The sequence below is a fragment of the Amblyomma mixtum genome, chromosome 1, assembly GCF_055824585.1.
Source record: "Amblyomma mixtum isolate Tamu chromosome 1, ASM5582458v1, whole genome shotgun sequence".
NCBI lineage: Eukaryota > Metazoa > Arthropoda > Arachnida > Ixodida > Ixodidae > Amblyomma > Amblyomma mixtum.
Window position 1 is genome coordinate 267,138,696 of NC_143012.1, and position 22,107 is coordinate 267,160,802.

Below are 22,107 nucleotides of genomic sequence, written 5' to 3' on the forward strand. Positions count from 1 at the left end.
CGTTACAGTCAGGTTTCGGGCGAGCAGTTGAAGGTGCCTTGCTGCGTCAGCTCTTGTCAGTGGTATGCGGACAGTGTTGGTTGTATCGTGAGCCGATCGAGCAGCATCGACAGCTAAGGCGTTACCAACAATGCCGCTATGGCCTGGTACCCACTGGAAGATGATTTCATGATCTTGTTCGATTGCCTGGTGGTGCAGATATCGTATCTCCGCTGTAAGTTGCTCATGGTCGCTATGTCTCAAGGCAGATTGAAGACATTGTAGGGCAGCTTTTGAATCACAGAAAACAGCCCATTTTTGAGGTGATTGTTGTGAGATATACTGTACTGCCGCAAGAAGCGCAGCCAACTCTGCTCCAGTAGAGGTAGTCCGATGCGAAATTAGTTGGTGAATTTGAGTCTGTCGCGCAGGAACGACCACAGCGCAAGCAGAACTAGTAGAGGTTACTGATCCATCCGTATAGACGTGAGTGCGGTCCGAATATTCGAAGTGGAGCATGGACAGTGTCAGTTGCTTAATGGCTGGCGTCGATAAATTTGACTTCTTCGCTATCCCCGGAATAGCAAGGCGCACACATGGGAGCCGCATACACCACAGAGGAGAGGTAGGTAGTGCTGCCGGGGTGAACTGTTGTGGGATCGACGACTGTTGCGTCGTTATCACCTTTGCAAATGCAGAATGTGGTCTCTGCAGTGGCAGAGGCGCAAGGTGATGCTGTGGAATCCTTGAGATATGACGTATGTGCATTCGCAAGCAGTCTAAGACAATATAAGTAGAGATCGGGTGGTCTTTGGCGAGTGCAATGCTACCCATTGTTGATGCGCTCCGAGGTAGACCTAGGCATGTGCGAAGGGCCTGACCCTGCACTGACTGGAGGGCACGCATGCTAGTTTTGCACGTGTTTGAGAGTACAGGTGTACTGTACCGCAAGCATCCGACAAATAGAGCCCTGTACAACTCCAGCATTGACTGGACCGACGAGCCCCAAGATTTTCCACCTAGAAATCGCAGGTTTCAATTTTCTATTGCAGTTGGAAGAACAGATTTATTAAATGCCAAGGTCGATCCATGTATACGTTGAATGCTGAGGAGGTTAAACAGGCGGCGCGATGTTCTGATGGGAGCTAGTAATAATGTGTCACGAAGATCAGGAAAATTGTAATATAACTTATGAAAGAGGCAGAGTCGTGCAATTTTCCGTCGGAGCTCTAGTGGCGGGATGTTATCAGTGTTACCACGTCCGTTTACTTGAAACCCTTTATGTGCCCTGCGGCACTTACTCAGGCTCCTTCGGTGGGCCCAGGCTGCTAAGATATTCAGGCAGGAATACATTTAACCCCTACATTTCCGCCTCTCTTACTCCACGGTTTTTTGCCTGTCCGTCCGTTCGCCCGTAAATATCACGAGAAAACTATAACTCACGCACAAAGGTATAGGCTGGAGTGGGATGCAACCCACACTTTTAAGTGTCATTACGGGCAGTGGCAACACGCCCCGAATTTCGCGCCGACGCAAGCAGAAGGTACTGCTGCTGCTTTCAGCTGTTGTCTTTGCTGCTGCTACTGAAGGAATAATGGAGATGCAAGTGCACTGACCTCTGTACTGGCTCTGACTCAGCTACAATCACTGTTGCATTCAGAGAGAGGGTAGTTCAAAGAGTTGCGACAGCAAATATTGAAATTGAAAGAAGACGCGCTTCGCAGCATCCACGTCCACCGAAGCGACGACTACGGCTGCCTCAGCAACAGATACCCCCTCATCCCCCCCCCCTTTTTTTTTTTTACTGACATGCAGATCGTAGAAACTTATGCAAAGAACACTTACAAATGGAATACTTAGCTTGCAATCAGTTCTACGATAACGACACCGGGGTCGTTAAAAGCTGGCGCTAATTTAGTACGTAGCCAATCACAAGGAAGAAAACAAAAATATTTTATAAAAGATACCGTAATAGAGATAACTTTAATCCGCTTACGATTGCACAATTCACTGAAAAGATGACCACAAAAAGAGTCCTTGAAAACTATCCAGCATTTTATGTTTCGTAGCATCGTAGCATCCCTCGCACGTGCTCCTGTCAGCGGTCGCGCATGTGCGCAGTGTCCATGTTTTTCCTCTCCTGTGTGTTGTTGTTAATATCGTCATTGTTGTTTTACGTTGTTGAACACTTCACTGTTCATGAATTCAGACGGGTTGGGGGATGTGGTCAGGGGAACGATAGCCTTTGTGCCCCGGAGACCTCCTCAGCCCATTTACAGGTCACCGCGTAGACATCTGTGTCTGAGTTGCACATCAGTGCCTCCAAGTGCTCCATATTTTCGGTATGGCTATGTCTGTTTCGGTGATGTTAACAACACCGCATAATGTGGGAGAGTTCGGCTGGCTCAGGGCGGAATATGCGTATGCCATTGTATCTATCTCTAGATAAAAGTGTTTAATAGTTCATAGTTTTTTCGTGTATGGTTGGCTCGTCCATAAATTGTCACAATTATGCTGGTGCCAACATTAGCGTCCTCGTTCATTGCATGCAACTGACCTGCCCCATCTAGAATGCGTGACACCGTTCGAAAGTAAACGGAATTGCTTGCTCTGAGATGCCGTTAACAAGAGGGGGGGGGGGAATTAACCAGACAAGTCGTACACGCTGCGCCTTTGCGGCTACCGCATCGGTGCTTACAGATGACGTAACGAAAATAGTACATAAAGTTTTTTTTTTTAGTGACAACTTGTCTTTCTTTGTGTATGCATGCGATCAAAATTGATTAAACACCACGCATGCATTCCTGCAGTCGGGATAATCGAGGCGTACCATGGATTAGAGCGCAAATTTTTTGTATTTTAAGCAATCCTGGCTTTTTTTATTTATTGTTGTTGCTCATCACTATTGCGTGTTTTTGGTATATTCCGCGTGCAGGAGTGTAGTTTCAAATATCTCACCTCCTAAATTAAAATGCGTTGCGGTGTCTTTAGAGAATCCGCATTAAATAAAGAAAATAAAAAGAAACGCTATAAAGAACTTAAGAATCAGCACTTTCTGGGGACATTATGCTCCTTCCACTGTCTAGTTAAACACTGACTTTATAAAGGCGAACGTTCGTACAGGGTCGACGTTCTTTGCATGTGGCGAGACGAAGGCAGGATTTAATTGTTCTTTGTGAGTATTACTATAGAAAGTATATCAACTTCCTTCCAACAGTTTTTTTCTACTTTGTTGGTTGGGGGTATTTGCAGAAAAGACGTCTCCACACGATAATTTAGTATGTGATTGTTACAAGCCCCTCCAAAAAAAAAAAGTTCCCGAAAAAAAGAAAGAAAGAGAACACAGCTTGTCATATTTTAACCTGAGTAAGCGGTTTCCTTTGGCAAGATCACAAGCTAGAAGTTTAGCAGTCAGCTTATATGGTGCGCAGTTTATAGGAGGGAAGCTACATTAGTATTCAACTCACTTTTGGGGTTCGAAACTTGGGCACAGGAGGGGGGGGGGGGGGGGGAGAATAGCCGAAGTTGATCATTTTTCGGCTGGAACGAGACCTTAGTAGATACTGTATACAGCCTAACATTCCGCGATTTCATGACGAAAGGTACCAGTGCTCTGAGCAAGCGCCGTCTGGATAGGCACAATGCTTTTGCCAATCCAGAGCTTTCTCGTCATATAGAAAGAGAAAAACTCTGCCTTGGTGGGCTGGAATAAATATAGAGCCGACAACGAAGCTCAGCCCGCCTACACAAAGAACACTTCACTTTTCACGGTACCTAAATGGCTATCTAAAAAGAAAAAAAAAGAAGAAACAATTGTTTGCAGAGTCGCATAACCGGACCTCCTTACCTTGCAGCCACTTCCGCACTTCAGTGACTCCATCCCTTGCTTCGATTTCATAACGGGGACCATTTTCAGAGTAAAGGTGTGGCCGAACCTGCGCGGAGTTCTATATCTGGCCCCCTTAGACATGCATCGTTAAACGGTTACCTGTTAAGCATGCTCTTCCTTACTTGACACGCTACCTGCTTCAGACCACGCTTACCCAGCACTAACAGACGAATCAATTAGAGACAACGCAAAATAGAGAAAGCGTAAGTAGAAAGTATTGAAGAAGAAGAAATCTAAAAATGTCCGCTTAGTGGCGTGAGTATCAGCGACAGCCTCTTTCCAGTTCTCTGACAAGGACACGTGCAGGCAAGGAAAGGCCCTTCGAAGATAATTAACCCCTAATTGATGGCGACGCGAACGACTGCTCTTGCCCCAAAAAGCACTCGCAAGCAGGCTATACAACGCGGCGCACCTCTGCTCCCGTGCCCCTGTTAGGCATTTTCCCCCTCGCGCACTTCCAGGCCCCCTATCCTTTAAAACCTCGTCTCCTTCGCTATAGGCTCCACCTTCCTCCATTTCCCTTTCCCCCTCCATGCGCACTCTTGCTTTACGCGTCTGCCTATGCTTTCTTCATTGGCGATGAAAATCAATTTACGGCCTCCTGAAATCTCTACTCACTTAAAGCGGGCATTGTCGCGTTGGAGCGCTACACTGTGCACACGTAGAATGTTCTGGACCATTCTGTTGGCACTGGCGCCTCTACTTTCTTGAAAAATTGGCCGAAACTGCATTTTGCTTGGTATGGCAAGGGATCGACGTTTGTTAGGCTCAAATGCAGGAACTCCGGTATTGAAACTTAGGCTTAATCTTAAGTATTACGCTTTACGTCAGGAGGAGTCTAAGTTGAATGCGTTTGTACATCTCAAAAGAGCCGGCTGGTGGTCTTTATCACGAAAAAAATATAGATCGTCTTTTGGCAGGATTGCGTTTTTCAAAGTCCTCCAACATATATCCGCCTTCTTGGGCCAAAACTGTCGTGTACACGTCACCGTCCCTTTTGGTTCGGCAGCTCAAGAGTTGAGTTGTGCAGGAACACTCGCACATGCCCCATATATCCTGAAGACATAACATCACAAGAAAAATTCCGTCGCTACAGTCGCGGTTTCTGCTTTACGTTAGAACGAACGATTTCTTCGCGGTTTATTTGAGAGACACTTTCCTTATATTTAACCCGGATTTGTTGCAAAACTTCGGTCCCCACCGTGGCGGATAGGGATCGTCCTTCATTGCAACCACATCACTGCAGCGTAAAGAAGACGAGCACAAAGGAAGAAAACACTTACGACACGGACAAACGCTGCACTCACAACTGATTTTATTTCGCCAGCAATGGGAAATATAAAGATTCCGCTGCTAATGCGCACGCAGGAAAGTACACATCCGCAGGAAAGTACACATCCGATTGAGGGAGCATGAAAGGAATTTTAAGAACGATGAAGATGTTAACTTAGTAAAACATTGCAGGTCTTGCCAGGATTGTTCGCCTCATTTTGACGGTGCAAAGATTCTAGGAAAAAGCAAAGATCAAACTGCACGTGAACTACTAGAAGCGTACCATATAAAGAAAAAGGGTGATTTTTGTGTAAGCGATACCTCTATTCATTTGTACAAAGCGGAATGTGATCTTTTCTCTGCCACACGATAAGATGTATCTGGTGTTTCATGTATCTTTGTTATTCATGGCATGTGTACTTTCCTGCGCGCGCATTAGCAGCGGAATCTTTATATTTCCCATTGCTGGCGAAATAAAATCAGTTGTGAGTGCAGCGTTTGTCCGTGTCGTAAGTGTTTTCTTCCTTTGTGCTCGTCTTCTTTACGCTGCAGTGATGTGGAAGCAAAGTAACCAACTTGCCCAGAAGCTCGTTTTACTTCATTGCAACCTTCCAGCTTGCCTTTGTTTCCTTTCATATCGTAACATGAAAACCAAATATTTCCAATTGCTTGATTAAAAGTCTCACTTACCCTAGGTGCTAAAAGCCAGCGAACAAAAAAAGTACCACTATGCCATAAAGAAGACCCCTAAACACACCTTTAGTTTCTGAGAACTTTATTCTTATGGTCCCAGTTTCTCCTTCGCCACTTAGACACCGAGATCCTGCTGAAGTCCGGCTCTAAGCTTTTGTTTTTTTTTTAATTCAGCAGCATCCACGTGACAGTTTTCGCCCTGCTTTCACTTCCCGAGCAAGCTGCTCACGTACTTTAAAAGATAGCGAGTCCATCAAACAGTGCGGTCAAGCTAACACAAGTTTAGAGTGTGTCATCTTAACTGGCGCGAACAAAGATCCTACCTTCTTGCAACATTTTCTGTCATTGACAAACGTGCGTCTTCTTACAAGCTTTACTGTTATCCAGCCTTATTTTTTTTTCACCCTCTTTATCTTGCGCGCAATTCAATGAAAACTACTATTGCCCCGCCGCGGTGACTCAGTGGTTATGGTGCTCAGCTACTGACCCGAAAGACGCGGGTTCGATCCCGGTCGCGGCGGTTAAATTTCGATGGAGGCGAAATTCTAGAGGCCCGTGGGCTGTGCGATGTCAGTGCACGTTAAAGAATCCCAGGTGCTCGAAATTTCAGGAACCCTTCACTACGGCGTCTCTCATAGCCTCAGTCGCTTTGGGACATTAAACCCCATAAACCAAACTAAATTGAAAACTACTATTCTTAAGTATAGAGAAAAACTGCAACTTCAAATAGGAAGAAGAAGAGAACTACACAGGACGAGCGGTAAACATAGAACCATGGTTCATTTTAAAATACCGGTAACAGCAAAAGGAGGTATCTGCGCATCACAAAGAAGAAAGGTTCCTTTCTTCTTTCTTCCTTTCTTCTTTGTGATGGGCAGATACCTTCTCTTGCTGCTACGGGTGTTTGCCAATAAACCTTGGCTTAATTATTGTTTATGGGGATTTAACGTCCCAAAGCGACCCAGGCTATGAGGGACGCCGTAGTGAAGGGCTCCGGAAATTTCGACCATCTGGAGTTCTTTAACGTGGATTGACATCGCACAGTACAAGGGTCTCTAGTATTTCGCCTGCATCGAAATTCGACCACCGCGGTCGGAATCGAACTCGCGTCTTTCGGGTCAGCAGCCGAGTGCCGCAACGATTGTGCCACAGCGCAAGCAACACCCAATAATCTTTAGTTGCAAGTTTTACCGCTCATCCTGTGCAGCTCTCGTCTTCGTCCTGCTTGAAGTCGCGGTTTTTCTATGCAAGTATGTCGCATTAACTGGCCCAAACCCTACCCTTGGTTTACTGTTTTTACGCCCATCCTAACAAACCTGGAAAATAGTGACCATTGCACAACAGAAAAAAAAATATACACGAGATTCACTCATTAACTACAAGCGGCCCTAAAAGCAGCCAGTGACCGTAGATTTTTGAAGTAATGCGCCAGAAAATCTCCTGGTTGAGATCAGCAGCAACTATCGTCCGTCTTTCAAAAAAACTTCGAACAATAACTTCGTAATAACCAAAACAGATTACGGGAATAGATTCCAAGCAGCGAGCGCTAAAAATAAAATAGATGTAGTGCCCCGAAAGATTGCACGACTTCGGCAGTATGACAGCTAAAATCACACAGCTTTGCCGCGCGGCAAGAACAAAAAAGCAAATAAACGCAATAGCATGGCCGCAACAACCGCGTGCAGCACGTTTTACGCGAATTCAGAGAGGGGGAAGAAGGTGAGGAGAGCGGCGTTCGCGGTAATGATCCTACAAATCTCATTTCCTAATTAGCCGGTACGTTTGTTTAACAGTCGCCGTCACAGGGGCACCATTCGGGAGCAGCCGCAAATACGATGGACGGGAAAACGAGCGTGGGATCGTAAATTTTGACAACGACTAGAACCGCGAACGCCACCTTCACCCCTCCCCTCAACCCTCCCACCCACACAGAAATCCCCAAATGCAGCCCCCCTCCATGCTTCCCGCGAGCAAACTATACCTCCTCAACTCCACTCTTTGGCGGGATGGGCCGGCACACGTTCAAAAGCGCGTGAAAAATTTACACCGCTCGCTGGTGCATGCTTTTAGCGTTCATGCTTCTTAATCCCGTTTTCGTTTTCAAACTCATTCGTTGGCAAGGCTGCTCGGAGTCCGGCCTTTCGGCATTGTTCTTTCTTTTTTTTTCTTCCCCGTAAGCGAAGCAGGTCTCTCCGGCTTTAAGAGAGGCGAAAGGAAGAGCGCGCGCGGGTGCTTCCCCGGGCGAAATGCGGACGCGCGGGCAATCTATATTAATCTCTAGCGGAGCGAATGTCTGATGTATGGTTTCCTCTTTCAAACGATCTGGCTGCAGACTAAGATGTGCAAAATACACTGGCAGGTGCGCGTGCTTAGTCTCTGTGAGCGCCTGTGTGCGTGTGTGCGCGCCGAGCGCAGGCACTGAAAACGATTATTTTTCAGACGTCGTTAGAAGTGAACGTTGCACACAAGCGCAAAAGAACCGGAACAAAAAAAAGCATGAGGAGGCGGGGAAGGCGTCGTTTTTAGTAAGAGGAGAACGGGCACTAGCGAGGCATGAATAGAAATTTGTCCGGCTTTATATGTCGGCAGGTGACCTGAAGCAAGAAACAAAAGAATAGATAGGTGAAGCATTGGTGCTTCGCTTATGTGGTCATTTAAGTTTCAAGAAAAATACATTCATGGTGCGAAAGGCAACATGAGATTGCTCTGTTACTTTACAACACTCTGGCTTATCTGTCCACTCCGCATAGCACAGTATAAAACGCACTGTATAAAGAAATATTTCACTATCATAGTTAACTGCGGTGCCAACAAAACTAACGGCGCTTTGCTGCGCCAGGTTTTGCGGATTCATCGCATTCATTTGCCGGAGATAGAAGACCTCTGAACTAATGATACGTTTGATGCGTTAAGCGTATCATACCACATACCCGAGAACATATGGTTTGCACCCGCTTCTACCCCCCCCCCCCCCCTCTCCTTTCCATGGACACGTGTACACACACTTTCTCTCTAGGTGGTGTAAAGTTTAGCCATATCTCTGCCTGACTTCGACAAGAAAAATCGGCCTTACACCCCCAGTCCCTTTACCTGTCTAATTTGGTCGCTATTATCCTCCCTTTCGCCTTTCTGTCACATCGACCAAGTGCGAGAATTGTAGCTGTACGCAGTCATAGTACATACAAGCAATGAATTTTCCTCTTCAGTGCGACCACACAGCCACAAGCGCGCACACACACGCTCTCAGACGGAAAACGTGCGCACACACTGCACAGTGTTTTTGGAGCGGAAATCACACAATAAACAAGCAACGTAATTCTAGTTCTCGTGTCGTCTGTGTGGCTGGATATATAGTAGTCGCCCTGCGTTGCTGTGAAGCTCAGTGATCCTTCATTGCGTACTTACTTTGTTTTGGATTCATGCAGTAAGCCTTAATGATGTTTCAGACGCGAAATTTCACTAATCCAAAGCTTTTCAGATTTCCTCATTCACCTCGCATAATTTATACAAGCCTTCAGTAGCTTTACAATGAGGCTTGATTCCGGGAGGGCATCCGCAAGGGTTACATGAGTGGCTTGTAACACAGTCGCAGCGTCCCTGGTGGGGACGCGCTCACCTTCCGCAGCTAACCAATTGTGCCCGACAACGCGTTGCTCTTAACCGGCTCTCAGGTAACCACAACGTGTACGCAGGCCTTCGTGCAAAATTCGTTTTCGTCAGGACGAACATGCGTAACACTCTGCCAACCGCAACTAAACGCCTCTTGGACGCTCAATGCGCCTCTGTGTAATAACCAGAATAAAAGTGGTAGCAGTCTTACAGTACCGCATCGCGCCATACTGTACCGTGAAGCAAGGGATTAAGGAAGGCTCAAAGGGGCAGAAATTTTCAACAACACAACGTTTTGCCTAGCACTCACTGTATTTCTCATCTTACGCGTCAAAGCGTCATGGTGGATTTTTCTTCACGAAATAAGTCGAGTTTACCCCCGCAAGCCGGAAGTAGAGGAACGCCGGCGGCAATTCTTTCTGTATGAGATCTTAAACGTGGATATCATCAACAAAGTGGACGAAGATGATGATGACAATGATGGTGGTACTGATGGTGGTGTTCCTGACAAGGTGGTGAACATTCTCATGTTCTTCGCGACGCTGCCACAGTGATCCTGTGCCGAAAGTGTATTTCTCTACTTCACTCTTCCCACTAGTGACAGTGATATTTAAAATTTTAACATCCGCCAAGAGCTAACCCTTGACACGTAGCCTCATTTAACCGAAGTTTGAGGTCTCTCAATGCACCTCCCTTGAAGTGATGAAGGGCAACCAACTCTCAAATAAGAGCTGTGAAAATTTGGAGAAATTTAGGTATTTTCTCTGCCACTACAGTGCCGCGTTTCTTCAGGAGTAAACTCCAAGTGAAATTGCGACGATATGAAGAGTGTATTATGCCTACAGAAACAAGGGCTGCCGTGGGTGTAGACCGACACTTGTTGCGACGTGGTTCGGAATGAAAACAAACAAGAGAGAAGTAAACAGAAATAAAGCCAGGATTACAGTAGAGCACATTGCCGCTGAGACATAAATATTAAACCGCCTCGCACCAGTGGCTCTTGATCATCTCGACAAGTAGTGGAGCGGGCAGTGAGCTTCCGATCAACGGTTGGGCAGGGTGTGTGGGCTGAATCTATCGAGCAAGCTGGTGTTCTCACCCACGCAAACAATAATGCTAGCGTCTCTGCGTGGGCTCTCAGCCTGCACACAAATAACAAGAAAAAATAAAGACACGAAAACAGTAACTACGCCTGCAACTAAACTATAGATTGCGATAACACCAGCGAAGCTTCAACTGATCGCGCAGTGTGGCATCGTTTGTGTTTTACTCTCAAGCCTCGGTTCCTGTGATTAAGCAGAGTGCGACTCAAACAAACATGAGAGAGATAATGCATATCTAAAGGACAAGCAGAAAAGAACGAACGGTGGCTGTGCGCCAGCGCTAGCACTTTCCGGCCTGGCAAGCCACGGACACGACCATCGTGACAGCCCATAAAATCTGGCGCGATTTATTTTTTACGACCTCGTCAAGCCCAGGGAAACCTCCGCTCGGCCATTAATTGTTGTCTCTACCTGCGCCGGCTGACGTTTATTGCGTCCGTGATTCTACCTTCTGAGGGCGCTGACGCTGCTGCAACCAGTCCCCACTCTCCATCCCTGCCTCCGCCACAGAGTCCCCCCGTCCCCCAATCCCAAAATCTTCCCTTCTCCTTTCCTCCTCCCCATTTTCCCACTCAGCTTCCCCTCTTTCTTACCCTGAAGCACCTCTCCTCGCTCTAGCTGGGATCCTCTTTACAATTCGCCCTATATATGAACCGAACGGCATGACACAGGCAGGGAAGAACAACAAAAAAATGAAGAGGTGAGTAATTGATATTGGATGACCCTGGCTCCGAAATGATGTCCTGATAATGTTCCGGGCCCGTCTTCCCTCGGCAGAGAGGAACACGACGGCGGCAGCGCCAGCAACAGCAGCGCAAAGAGCGGAGGGTTCGCCGCGTTTGTGTAATGTGTGTGCGTCCGCGAGCGCTCGAGCCCGGGTGGGAGGGACGCGCTTTCGCAATGGTAATTGTGCCTCGAAGCTAATTTGTCATTTGGCGACATCGACCGGAAGTCGGAGCACGACTCGATTCGAGTGTCGTCAAATGGTGCGCGACACGAGCGGGGGAAAAACAAGTAGCGGGACGAACATAAGCGGGCTCGAAAATGACACAGCGAAATATGCAGCTCGGCCCTGATCTCGAGTGGATACGGAGAAGAGGGGTAGAAGACAGGGGATGACGGAGAACATGAGGGAATAAAGGGAAGTCGGGAAAAACTGGGAAGGCGGAATGGGACAGGGGAAGGCAAAGGTGGGTTTCGACTCTCGAGAGAGTCGCTTGGGAGTGGCGGTTTTCGAATTCAACGGACAGGCTTGGAAAGGAAGGTGAAGAGAGGGCACGACTGTTAAACGATCACGACTTTTTTTTTTTACTTGATGCGTCGATCTCAGCTAGGCGGACTGAAATTCCGCCAGAAAGTCAAACATAGTACACAGCAACCTGAATATTCCTCGTCTGTACGTTCCCACATTCGAAGAAATAATTAATTATACACATCTTTCTACTGCGTACGCTGCATCGGCAACTATTTTTTTTCTCAGTTCGGGAATCAAGGCTCAAAACTATTTATGTGACGTTGCTAAGCTTGCTACACTTTTTGCAGTGGATCAGGTTTGCTCTAATTATGTGGGGCAAAACATGACTCCCTGTTCCACTGTACGCAATAGAGAAAGGCGAACTCGTTTGCGGTACTCGCACCTTTTCAGAGCTGTAGACATGCCGCCTGCCTCTGATAGGTGGTAAAAGAACAACAAAGACATTTCAAGGTGTTAGGAGCTCATGTTAAACTCCGTTATTAGCGGAACATTCTTGCTCGCAAATTGGTTAATTTCAAGGCACGTTGAGACACAAGAAGTGGGATGAAGAGAAGAGGCAAAGAAATACTGCACCCACGATGTTGTATTCGTTTGTTTGTTTCTTGTTCTCGTCCTATTCCACCGGTCTGAGCCAAGCTTGGTTCTTTTTCTTGACATCATGCAATTAATAACTTTCAAAGACTTACTCTAAGGCCTGAATACTTCGAGCAAGAAAAGCAGCCTGCAGTAAAGTTGATGACCCAGATAGTTTAGGAAGTAGACAGGGCTGCTGCTTTTAAAAAGATAACCCCTTAAAGAAAAGAAATGAAGCAACATGTCACGTCGCTCGTTGGTTGCAATTTTGCTGAGCTCAGCTTTGCATAGTATTCCCTAAGTACTAAGCAAGGCAGAAGGCAACCAATAGCGTTAACGGGAAAAGCGAAGCGGATTAATTGGCCATGACCACTCTCCGCAGACAGAGGTGGAGCTGACGAAACAGACCTAGCAGTTGAGAAAAGAGGAGATTGGCGAGATTCGAGCCAGATAAATAAAAGCTCCACCTGGAGGAATTTCCCGCACTAGCCCACCCAACAAGTGAAACATAACATCCTCGGATAAACAAGCCCTGCGTAAAATTGGAAATAGAAGTCATAAATAAATACCTAGGCAATGTTTTGCTCAATGAAACCTTTAGGAGCTTGCTAAATGAAAGTAAGATGTGTACAGTACAAAAAAAATAAACACCCTTGAAACACCTCTCTCTTTTTGAGTTGCGCGGGACAAACGCTCCGGTAGTGGCGACTGAACCAAACTTTTTTTTCTCATTCACTGCCTCGCGAAAATATACTCCATTCCTTAGGCAGAAAACGAAACTACTCAGTCCTCGTCTGAATATATGTTTTGCTCCGGCGCGGCTGATTCGTAGTGTTCGCGGTTGCATGCACTTCACCGCTCTTGGCCCCGAAAAACTATATAACATACATATAAATAAAAATTCATGGATCTCCCAATATTGGCGACATCGCTACTCGAGGTAAGAATGACATGCATGCCTGAACCACATCCTTGTTATATTTTGCAGCGGAAGCAGTCGGATCAATCTTTTCCCCTTCTTTCTTAATAGTTAGCGCTAGCTGGTTCGATTTGTTACCTTTCCCGCCGCGAAAATATAGAAGAGTCCAGCTAATCTTGAGTGTTTTCTTTTTCCTCTCAGCGCACTTAACCAAAGACCGATGTAGGTATCTCGCCCAAGTGTCCTCTTTCAGTCCCGACCTTTACGGCAGAAAAAACTGTGGCTCTATGCCAGAGCGGGAGGAGTAGTATACATGCACTCAAAAGAACAATTAGATAGTGGAAGGGCAACTTTCCGTTACCATACGGCGGAACAGTAAAAATAAAGGGGGAAACATGTATTCTTCGCAAAGCGTCTGAGCTCGTTATTTGCTAACTGAAGTACGATGTATTGGCGTCCTTTGAGTTTCGTTTTTTGTGATATCATAATACTCAGCACTATATGATTGCATGCACCGTTTATACATATGTACGTCAGGAATAACATGATCCCACTTCTAGTGCATACTGCGCAAGTAAAAATGAGAGACACGGTGCAATAGTCATAGGCGCGACGAATGCACAGAGTAACCTCGGGTTAGGAACATAGACAACCGTGGCCTCATATGCAAGTAAGTAAACAGTTCTTAGCTTAACAGCACATTCTGCACACTTTTCCTTCGTTAGTCATCATTTTTCGCCGTGAATTTAGACGAGCGGCTAAGTGTAGTGCGCAAGAAGGATATTTTTTCTCATTTTTTTGCACGGAAATAATTAAAAGATAACTAAAAATCAGCACCGTGCATAGCTTGCTAGTTAGGTACGGTGTTCAAGACTAATATTCTCGATTAATTGCAACAGCCCAGACATCGGTATTCGGTATAGAGAAATAGATAACAAGCACTCTCTTACGTGGTCTGAGAACAAGCTGAGGCAAGCATGCGGCATGATACTATTCATTCATTTCATCGGCCTCTATCGTATGAGCTATTCCTTCCAGCAGGCGGTGTAACCAAGTCTATTTAATTTTACTTTTGACAAGGATCGTAGTGCTAATTCATCGCCAGCAGTGTGGTTTTATACTTATGCAGCGAATTTCTGAACAGAAATACACTGCCTTAACGTTTCTCGACCAGCTATTTTCCACCTTTGACGTAACTTTACAAAGTGCTAAAGCCAATCAGCATAAAAAGGCTGTAAAATTGGTCATTTAGAACAACACACACAGATGCACACACGCACGCACGCACACGCACGCACGCACACGCGCGCGCACACACGCGCGCACACACACACGCACACACATGGACTCACGTACACAGACTTGTTAAAGGACTATAATTTGAGCAACCGCCTGAGATGCGGCAGATGCTCAAACTCAAGTACCGTACCCTTCAGTGAGAGAAAGCGCACATGATTTCCTCAAGGCTGTTTCTCGGCTTCTCTGGAGTTAAATGGGCATTTCACCTGACCTTAAGTAGTTCATTATACTATGCGCAATGGCACTCTTCGGCCAAGGTGTCCTCGTGCCTTCAACATTCATCATCATCATCAGCATCACGTGTGCAAACAAGGATACGTGCATGTAAAAACACGAGTGAAGTTGCAAGCGCAAAAATGAAATGTGTATTCGCATTTTTACGCGGCGGGGAGACGCGCACTTCTAGGGTGGCACGCGCTTGCTTCTCTGAAAATTGCTGTGGTGGAACGTATAAAAAGAAGTAAAATAACAGTCTTTGCTCCTGCCACTTAGCTCCACGTCATTACATGCAGACATGCGCGTTCACAGATTACCTCACTGCCACTTTGAAATAACCGCTACAGTGGCGGTGTCCCGACCTTCACAAACGTCACACGCTGTTGGCTACGCCGCAGGAAAAACTGTGGCTCACACTTCACCCCTTCTTCGACAACCCTTTTTCAAATGCGCTAATGCCAGGGCCCACGGAGCCTACTTTCACGATATGCGAATTATTAAATACTCGAAGAAAGCAGCAGGCTGGGTACGCAACTCACAGTGATACAGGATTGCGTTTTAAATCGATCTATATTCCTAAGTTCTCAGCAGCGACGACACGCCGACGCTCTCCCTCTGCCCTTAATCAGAACCCAGAAGAAGAACGACCGTCTAAGCAGTGTACGCGTAACAGCCGCTGTCGTCCACGTATGATCCAGACGTTTCAGTTCTCTTGGGATTAAGTTTTCCTGCCTCTGAGGCAGACGCGATTTTACGTCTGCGTATTCGGAGTAAAAGACTGAACTGTTGCAAAATGGTTCTGTTATTCAGCCCAAGGCATATCTCGGCGCTCAAGTATGCCATTCGATTTGAAAATTCTGTCTCTCTATTACATTCTATTATTTACATTGCACTGCACGATGGAAGTCTTCTAATCTATAAGCAGTCGCTATATTTGTGTGCATTCTGAGCACCCTGACGGAGGCAGTTAGACAATCCAACTTTCCACCTAATTTTTTTTTGTCGTCAGTGAAAACGAAGTGTAGCGAGTTCAAAAATTCAATCCATGGCAAAAGCGAACAGCAAATTAGATAAATGCACAATTAATCACTGCAAAATGCATGGTTTCTTTTTGTTTCTTCATTGCATGTATCCTTTTCTTCTCGATGAAGCAATGCTGCTTTCTACGCCCAATGTCATTTTCTTGAGACAAGCACTGGCACCAAAACAGATTTAGGTGCACTCTATGGCTAGGAATATACTATATTTTATATATTTATCTCCAAGGCCTTCACGGACATTACATAAGTAGGTTACATATGTATGTTCTTCATTACAACATTTTTTTACCGACGCTCTTTTGTACACTGTGTTATTACCTTTCACTTTCCTGCGTAGTTATCGTCTTGTCAATTTTTCGTTACTCGATGGTTTCTCTTCCAAGCAGCGTGCCGTTTAACAACCTCTTCTCTCACGTTCTCTCTATCTGTCGCTCAATAAGGCACGAAAGACTGGCCATCTCATAGGGGAAAAAAATGCATTGTCGGTCATAAAATTCGCCCATTAGCTGAAATGAAGTGACGTCAAAAGACTGGAAGTAATTCCGGTAAAGGCATCACTTTACATGCAATCCCAATTTCCACCACGCTCGAAAGTTCCCGCTTAAAAGTGCAGGAATACCGCAAGCAACACAGCCTAAAACCAGCAAGGTTAAAATATGCATGAGCTGAGCAGCCTCTATTGGAACGCGAAGAGCTTGTAGAAAAAAATGTACATATAAAACTAAGCTAGGGATTCCGTCTAGCCGCTAGGGAGTCCTTGGGCAAAAAAACTGCCGCTGGGGACTCGAGTAACAGCTTTCATATTCGAAGAAGTTGCGCAAGCGTACATAGATGCAACGCATACGCTTTCTTCGCATCAGCCTTGCGTGGGCTTTGGCACCCTTTGTAGCACATTCATTACATTTCTTTATACGTTTTTGCCCTCATCGCTGAATTTCCCATCAGCAACAAATTGCCTCTGGGGATATTTGCCAAGTGCATGAGGTTCTCCTCAACGTCCGCCTGCCGGCGGCTTTGTACAGCTCATCTCGCATGAATTTGCACTGGCAGGGCGCCGTGCATGGTCAATTTACTGCTTCCTATGCTTATCAAGCGCATTCACTGCCAGCTGTGATTTATTACCCCAATATTTATGAATAAGTTGCGCACTGTTTTTTTTCTATGTGTACTAATCCGGATTCTTACGGCAGTTTCTACTTTATTAATTTTATTCTGCTGGAAAAGATGGCATAACTGTAATGTTGCGTGGCCACTAAAAATAAAGAATGCATTAAGGCACCTCACGTGCGTATACAGTAGAGAATTGATTGCCTCTTTGTTGTTGTTTTTTTGTAGTTGATTTTGTCACTCTTGGTTTTTCAGAAACTGTTAATTATTATTTTTCTGATCACCGCTTTAGCCTATTGCCATGATTTGATTTGCTGTTCGTAAACGTGGTTGCTTAGAAGTAACTATGTCAGGAAAGTTTCGGCATTTGTGCAACGCTGTGCAGTTGAAGCATCTGAAATTACCAAAAAAGAAGAAAAAAATAAATTTTTCACAATTTTTGTTGTTGTCTCAAATATAAAACAAATTTCTTATTTCGTAGATTACAGAATATTGAAATATTTAGATATTCTGCACTTTGTTGTTAAAAAATACTGAATAATGCAAAAAACCACCGCAGTGGCTAGGCCGTATACTCGTGCAGCGCTTGAACAGAACAGTTTCATAATCAACAGGAACGGAGTCACAATAAATACCGCGAATATTCGCAAATATGATTCTTTATAAAAAAGATTCACGCCGATTAGTCGCGTTAAAGAAATTAGGAAGTCCACTAATTAGCACATTACTTTAAGTTTTAGCTTCCGAGCAAAAAGACTTCTTCACTTGAGTCCGAATCGCAAAAAGGTTCTAACGCAAATATGAACCGTTCTGTATTTATTGGCCCGGTCAGTTATGATGTGATCATCGTAATATCGTTATCACGTAGTTATGTCGCTAAGAAAGCCGTGTTAACATCAATTAAAACGCAACAACTTATTTTTTCAGTCTTGACCCTACCACCACCTTTCGTATTACACTTCGTTGTACCAATTCTTTGAGGTCTCAGTATACTCATTCGGTAAACCTATAGGCGGACTACACGAAGTCCTCATATCCGAGCAAAGCTTGTGACTCGTAAAAAACCAGCAGTACATATCTCATCTAAACCTGACATATATTCTCTAGCATCAAAGAAACAAAAAAGCAAGCCTAATCTCATTTATATAAATACACGCATGTAAACAATTGTTAGGGCGTGACTAGCCCAGCAATGTCTACCGTGCATTATAGACGTTGTTCAACAGACAGAAGGCAGTATGCGCGAGCCCACTACGGTAACCGAGTTAGGTTGTGGTCGATGCCGGCTCACGACTAATATATGCATTCTACAGTATCTAACGCTAATGTAATTCCGAAAGACCATTTAGGGGTTCTACCAGCAACAGCGCTCTGTGGACTTCAACTTAAGTTCTACATGAAAGAATTAGCGGAAAGAACTCAGATGTTTCTCCAACCACCAGTGGGTAGGGCGCAGTAATTATAGACAAAACGTTATGACAAATTAACCCACAACTTTTGAAAATTCTGAATATCAGCGTTATTGCCGACACCCTTTGGCCTTTTTCTGTGCGAAAAATGTCTTTGAGGCCGACATTGCAATGGATTTCTCGAATCCAATTTTTCCATGGAGCTCACATGAGAACTCCCGTAAAAGCGTTAGCAAAAAATAGTATCTTTGGGAACTGTTGGTGACCTCACCAATTAATTGCGCTGTTTTTGTTTATTTTCTAACTTGAACAAATCGACAAATTTAAAGAAAGGGCTGCTTCTTGCCAGCGTTTCATTTTATCGCAATAAAACATTCGTTGTTTCCTTGAAAAAAAAAAAAACTGGCGATTCACTTGTGAGAAAAGTACAGCCCAACATTTTTCCTTATGGCAGTTATTTCCTAGTGCCGGGTTTTCTGAAGTCGCTCTCATTTCAGAAGGGCGCCTTGGAATAATCTCTTTACACGTATACTTCAGTGCTTTAGGTAATTGATAAACTCTCTGCATCTGTTTAGTAACTGCGACTGCAAATGTTCAATGAGCTGTTCTGCTACTTTCAGTAGCCGAACAGCTAAGGGCATCGTTTGAAAATATTCCGCTTCATTTATAAAGGTTGCTCAAATGTTTAGGGCTGCAGTTGGGTGGATGCCAAAGAGTAATTACAAACCTTCTCCACCTCGGGGGTTTCCCCTAAACTTTTGACCAACACTGTTCCCACTTCGAGTCTTTGGTCAATATGCTCTCTCCCTGCCATAAGCTTGCCGCCCCGGTTAGCTCAGTTGGTAGTGCGACGGTTCCGGTGAAGTAGTGACCTCGGGTTCGACCCCCGGACTAGGACGAATTTTTCATTAACTACGAAGTTTCTAAGAAAGCTGTATAGCTTTCCTTTCACCCGTATAGCTGCACTTGGGCGCACGCCAATGAGTAATTACTCCATCAATTAATTTATAAAGTACTCATCTCCATCTTGACTGCCGCCGCTGATTTCTAAACATTTTTCTCTATACTAATATTCTGTCCTCTTTCCACTGGCCAGCCATGCCTTCGATATGAAAGCCGCGAAACGACATGGCTCGTTAACTAATCACCCTGGCCGTATAGGCTACATGTTGCATTAATAGAAAGGCAGTATAATGAGCAGGGGGCGGGGAATAAATGGCGACAAAAAAGTGGTGCATGGCGTCGTACTCACCCGTAAGAAGAACGCCTAGCTCCAGCAGCAGTCTCGAGCACATTCGTGGTCTCCACATCGTCATCATAGCTTGCGGACAACGTAGCGGGGGGACGAAAGCCGCGCGCAGAGTTTTCTCGAGATCCTACAATCTTGTTCAACAAAATCCACTCTCGGAGTGAGCCGCGGCAGCGCTCAACTTCGCGGCCGATCGCATCTGCTCGCCCGAGGCGCGCGCCTTAAAGCCACCTAATCTTCCATCTTCTCGACTCGCCTCGCCGGCCCGTCTCAACTGTTTAGGGTCCACTTGACTGGCCAGAGAGTCAATTGCTAAGTGCGCCGAAGGTCGACGTTGAAAATCCTCCCTGATCCATCGGTTTTGCAGGCTACTTTCACTAGGCTTTCATTTTATGTTCATTATTTGAGCACTCGCAAGAAAGTTCACTGTTCACAAGGAGAAAAAAAAAACAACGATGCCCGAAATGACGTACAGTTTGCGACGGAAAGCGTCAAGCTTTGCTTTTAAGCACGAATCACTGCAAGCGAATCAGGTATATCCCGATGTCAATTTCTCTTGGCACTCAAACGAAGACACAGTTCCGCCCGCCCATGGCACGAGAAATGTTTATTCGAGACGCGCGTTCTGTTGTGTCGAGCACTGTTATCGCCCACTAGGCTGAAGCAGGGTGTTTCATCGAAGCTGCATTCAACGTCAACAAATATGTGTCACCCACTATTAGCGAGTCGCTGGAGTGGCTGCTGACGGGCAGTGTTCGAACAACTTATAATGCGCACACACCAGGAATCACACACGCCTCTTCACGGGCAATGCTCTACTGCGCCGTAGTATTCACGGGCTTGTCACCGAAGACGCCGCCAGCGCGAAGTTCCGGAAGCAGATCATCGTCGTCCGCACGCTGCCAGCGCTTCCGCTTGGAGCAGTCGTCAGCGCGCACGGCGGGTAAGCGGTGGCGGTGAACGAGAGCCGGAGCCTGCGCCGGGGCGGTGCTCGTCGGCCCGGGCCCTCGACTCGATGAGACTCCGGGGCTGGGACCGCCACCACGTGTCCGAGGCCAGGCGCGCCACCAGCGACACAAGCGGCGTCGAAAGAAACTACGGCGCCACCGCCGACGCCGATCCGAGCCCCGGGCCCTGTACTCGGCGCCGCCGGAGACGCGGCGCTAGACCGTTCGCTCGCGCGCTAGCGCTCTCACGATGCGAGCGAGTGAGCGCCCGTCCTAAAAACGGAGAGTTCGCCTTCTCACCCGCTCCGAGATGCGCTGGTCGATACCATCGCCGTCGACCAGTTTTGTATTTGTATCTGCAGCAACTGCAGCCTTTTCTAGCGAGCTAATATTCCTTCGGTCGTGCCTCTTCTTTTTGTTCCTTCGGCTAGGCTGCGAAGCATCGAGGTAATTTTGGAGAGGAAAACAGGGCATTTTGGAGTGTAGGCGTATCATTCCATCTCAATGCGGTTCTTTGGTTCGTTCCCTTGGTTTCAACGGCTGTGTTAGTCGCCATGAATACCACCCAGACGACCGCTGACATCCCCAGACACGTCGCAATTTTGCCCACTCGGTTTCCAATTTCTTAAAGCACGTGCAGCCTAACTAGCCTGTTCAGTGGCCGCTCATGTATAATGAAAAAGTGCTGCTACAATGCTCGCTGCGAACTTTTCCGGGTTCCTATTCATAGCAACGTCAGGAGCACTCTCTTTGAATAATCAGTTTCGTTAGTGATCTTGCGAAGAGACGCTCCCAGTGATTATAAATAGTTTCACAGCGGTAGCTTTTTTCAGGGACATTCTCAGTGGTTCACGATAAAATAAAAAAATTTAACAGCCCAAGCAGTTAGCTTTTGTGTCATGCTGTGTGGCTAGTTATGCATCGCCCCCATTCGAAATTTTTGAAGGTTAGGGGAACTCTAGTCCTTGCCCCTCTGAATGTTGGGACTTCTGCAGGAGCCCTACTGCACAGCTTAGAAGCCGATTCCTAGTGCTCTTTAGCGCTTTGGCGGCGTTGTGGCCGTAGCGTCTTCCAGCTGAGCACCGCCTGGCACATCTGAAAGCCGTTACTAGCCACGCAAACTATTGTCCAGGAGAGGAATGTGGTTCATGCATGCGGTTTGAAGCGTAGTGAGCGCCCTAGACTTCGCGGAAGTCATGTTACCGAAGCGAGAATGGGCGCTGTTGGGAAAGTTCAAAGAGGAGTGCGGCGTGGGGATAGGGGGGGGGGGGGGGGGGGGAGGAGGGCCGAAGCACAAGTTCATACACGTATGTTGCATGTTGCGACGGTCACAAATATGTATTCTTTTCAAGCGATATATTTTTCTAATCTCTTGAGCAACTATCAAAGCAGGTAAGTGCCATCATGGGGTGGAAGAGCAGGGGGGAGAGCACAGCGCAGCCATCGCTGCCATTTTTGGACCCTCTTCAATTAACGCTATGCGACTCACATATTTTCGCGGGCTGCTTCCAATACTGTGTAATACCAGTGGCACTATGTTGCAGGGGT

The 22,107-nt window shown here is 46.2% G+C and overlaps 1 protein-coding gene across 1 annotated transcript in view; it reads right to left on the reverse strand.

Annotated features, from left to right (window-relative positions):
• The window catches only part of LOC149371623 (cell adhesion molecule Dscam1-like), a 407,986-nt gene extending 387,376 nt beyond the window's left edge, over positions 1-20,610 (reverse strand). The window contains exon 1 of the mRNA XM_089565878.1: positions 19,616-20,610. Within this exon, the coding sequence (XP_089422004.1) occupies positions 19,616-19,682 (67 nt within the window). The 5' untranslated portion in view covers positions 19,683-20,610. The remainder of the gene's footprint in view (positions 1-19,615) is intronic.
• Between the last annotated feature and the right edge of the window lie 1,497 nt (positions 20,611-22,107).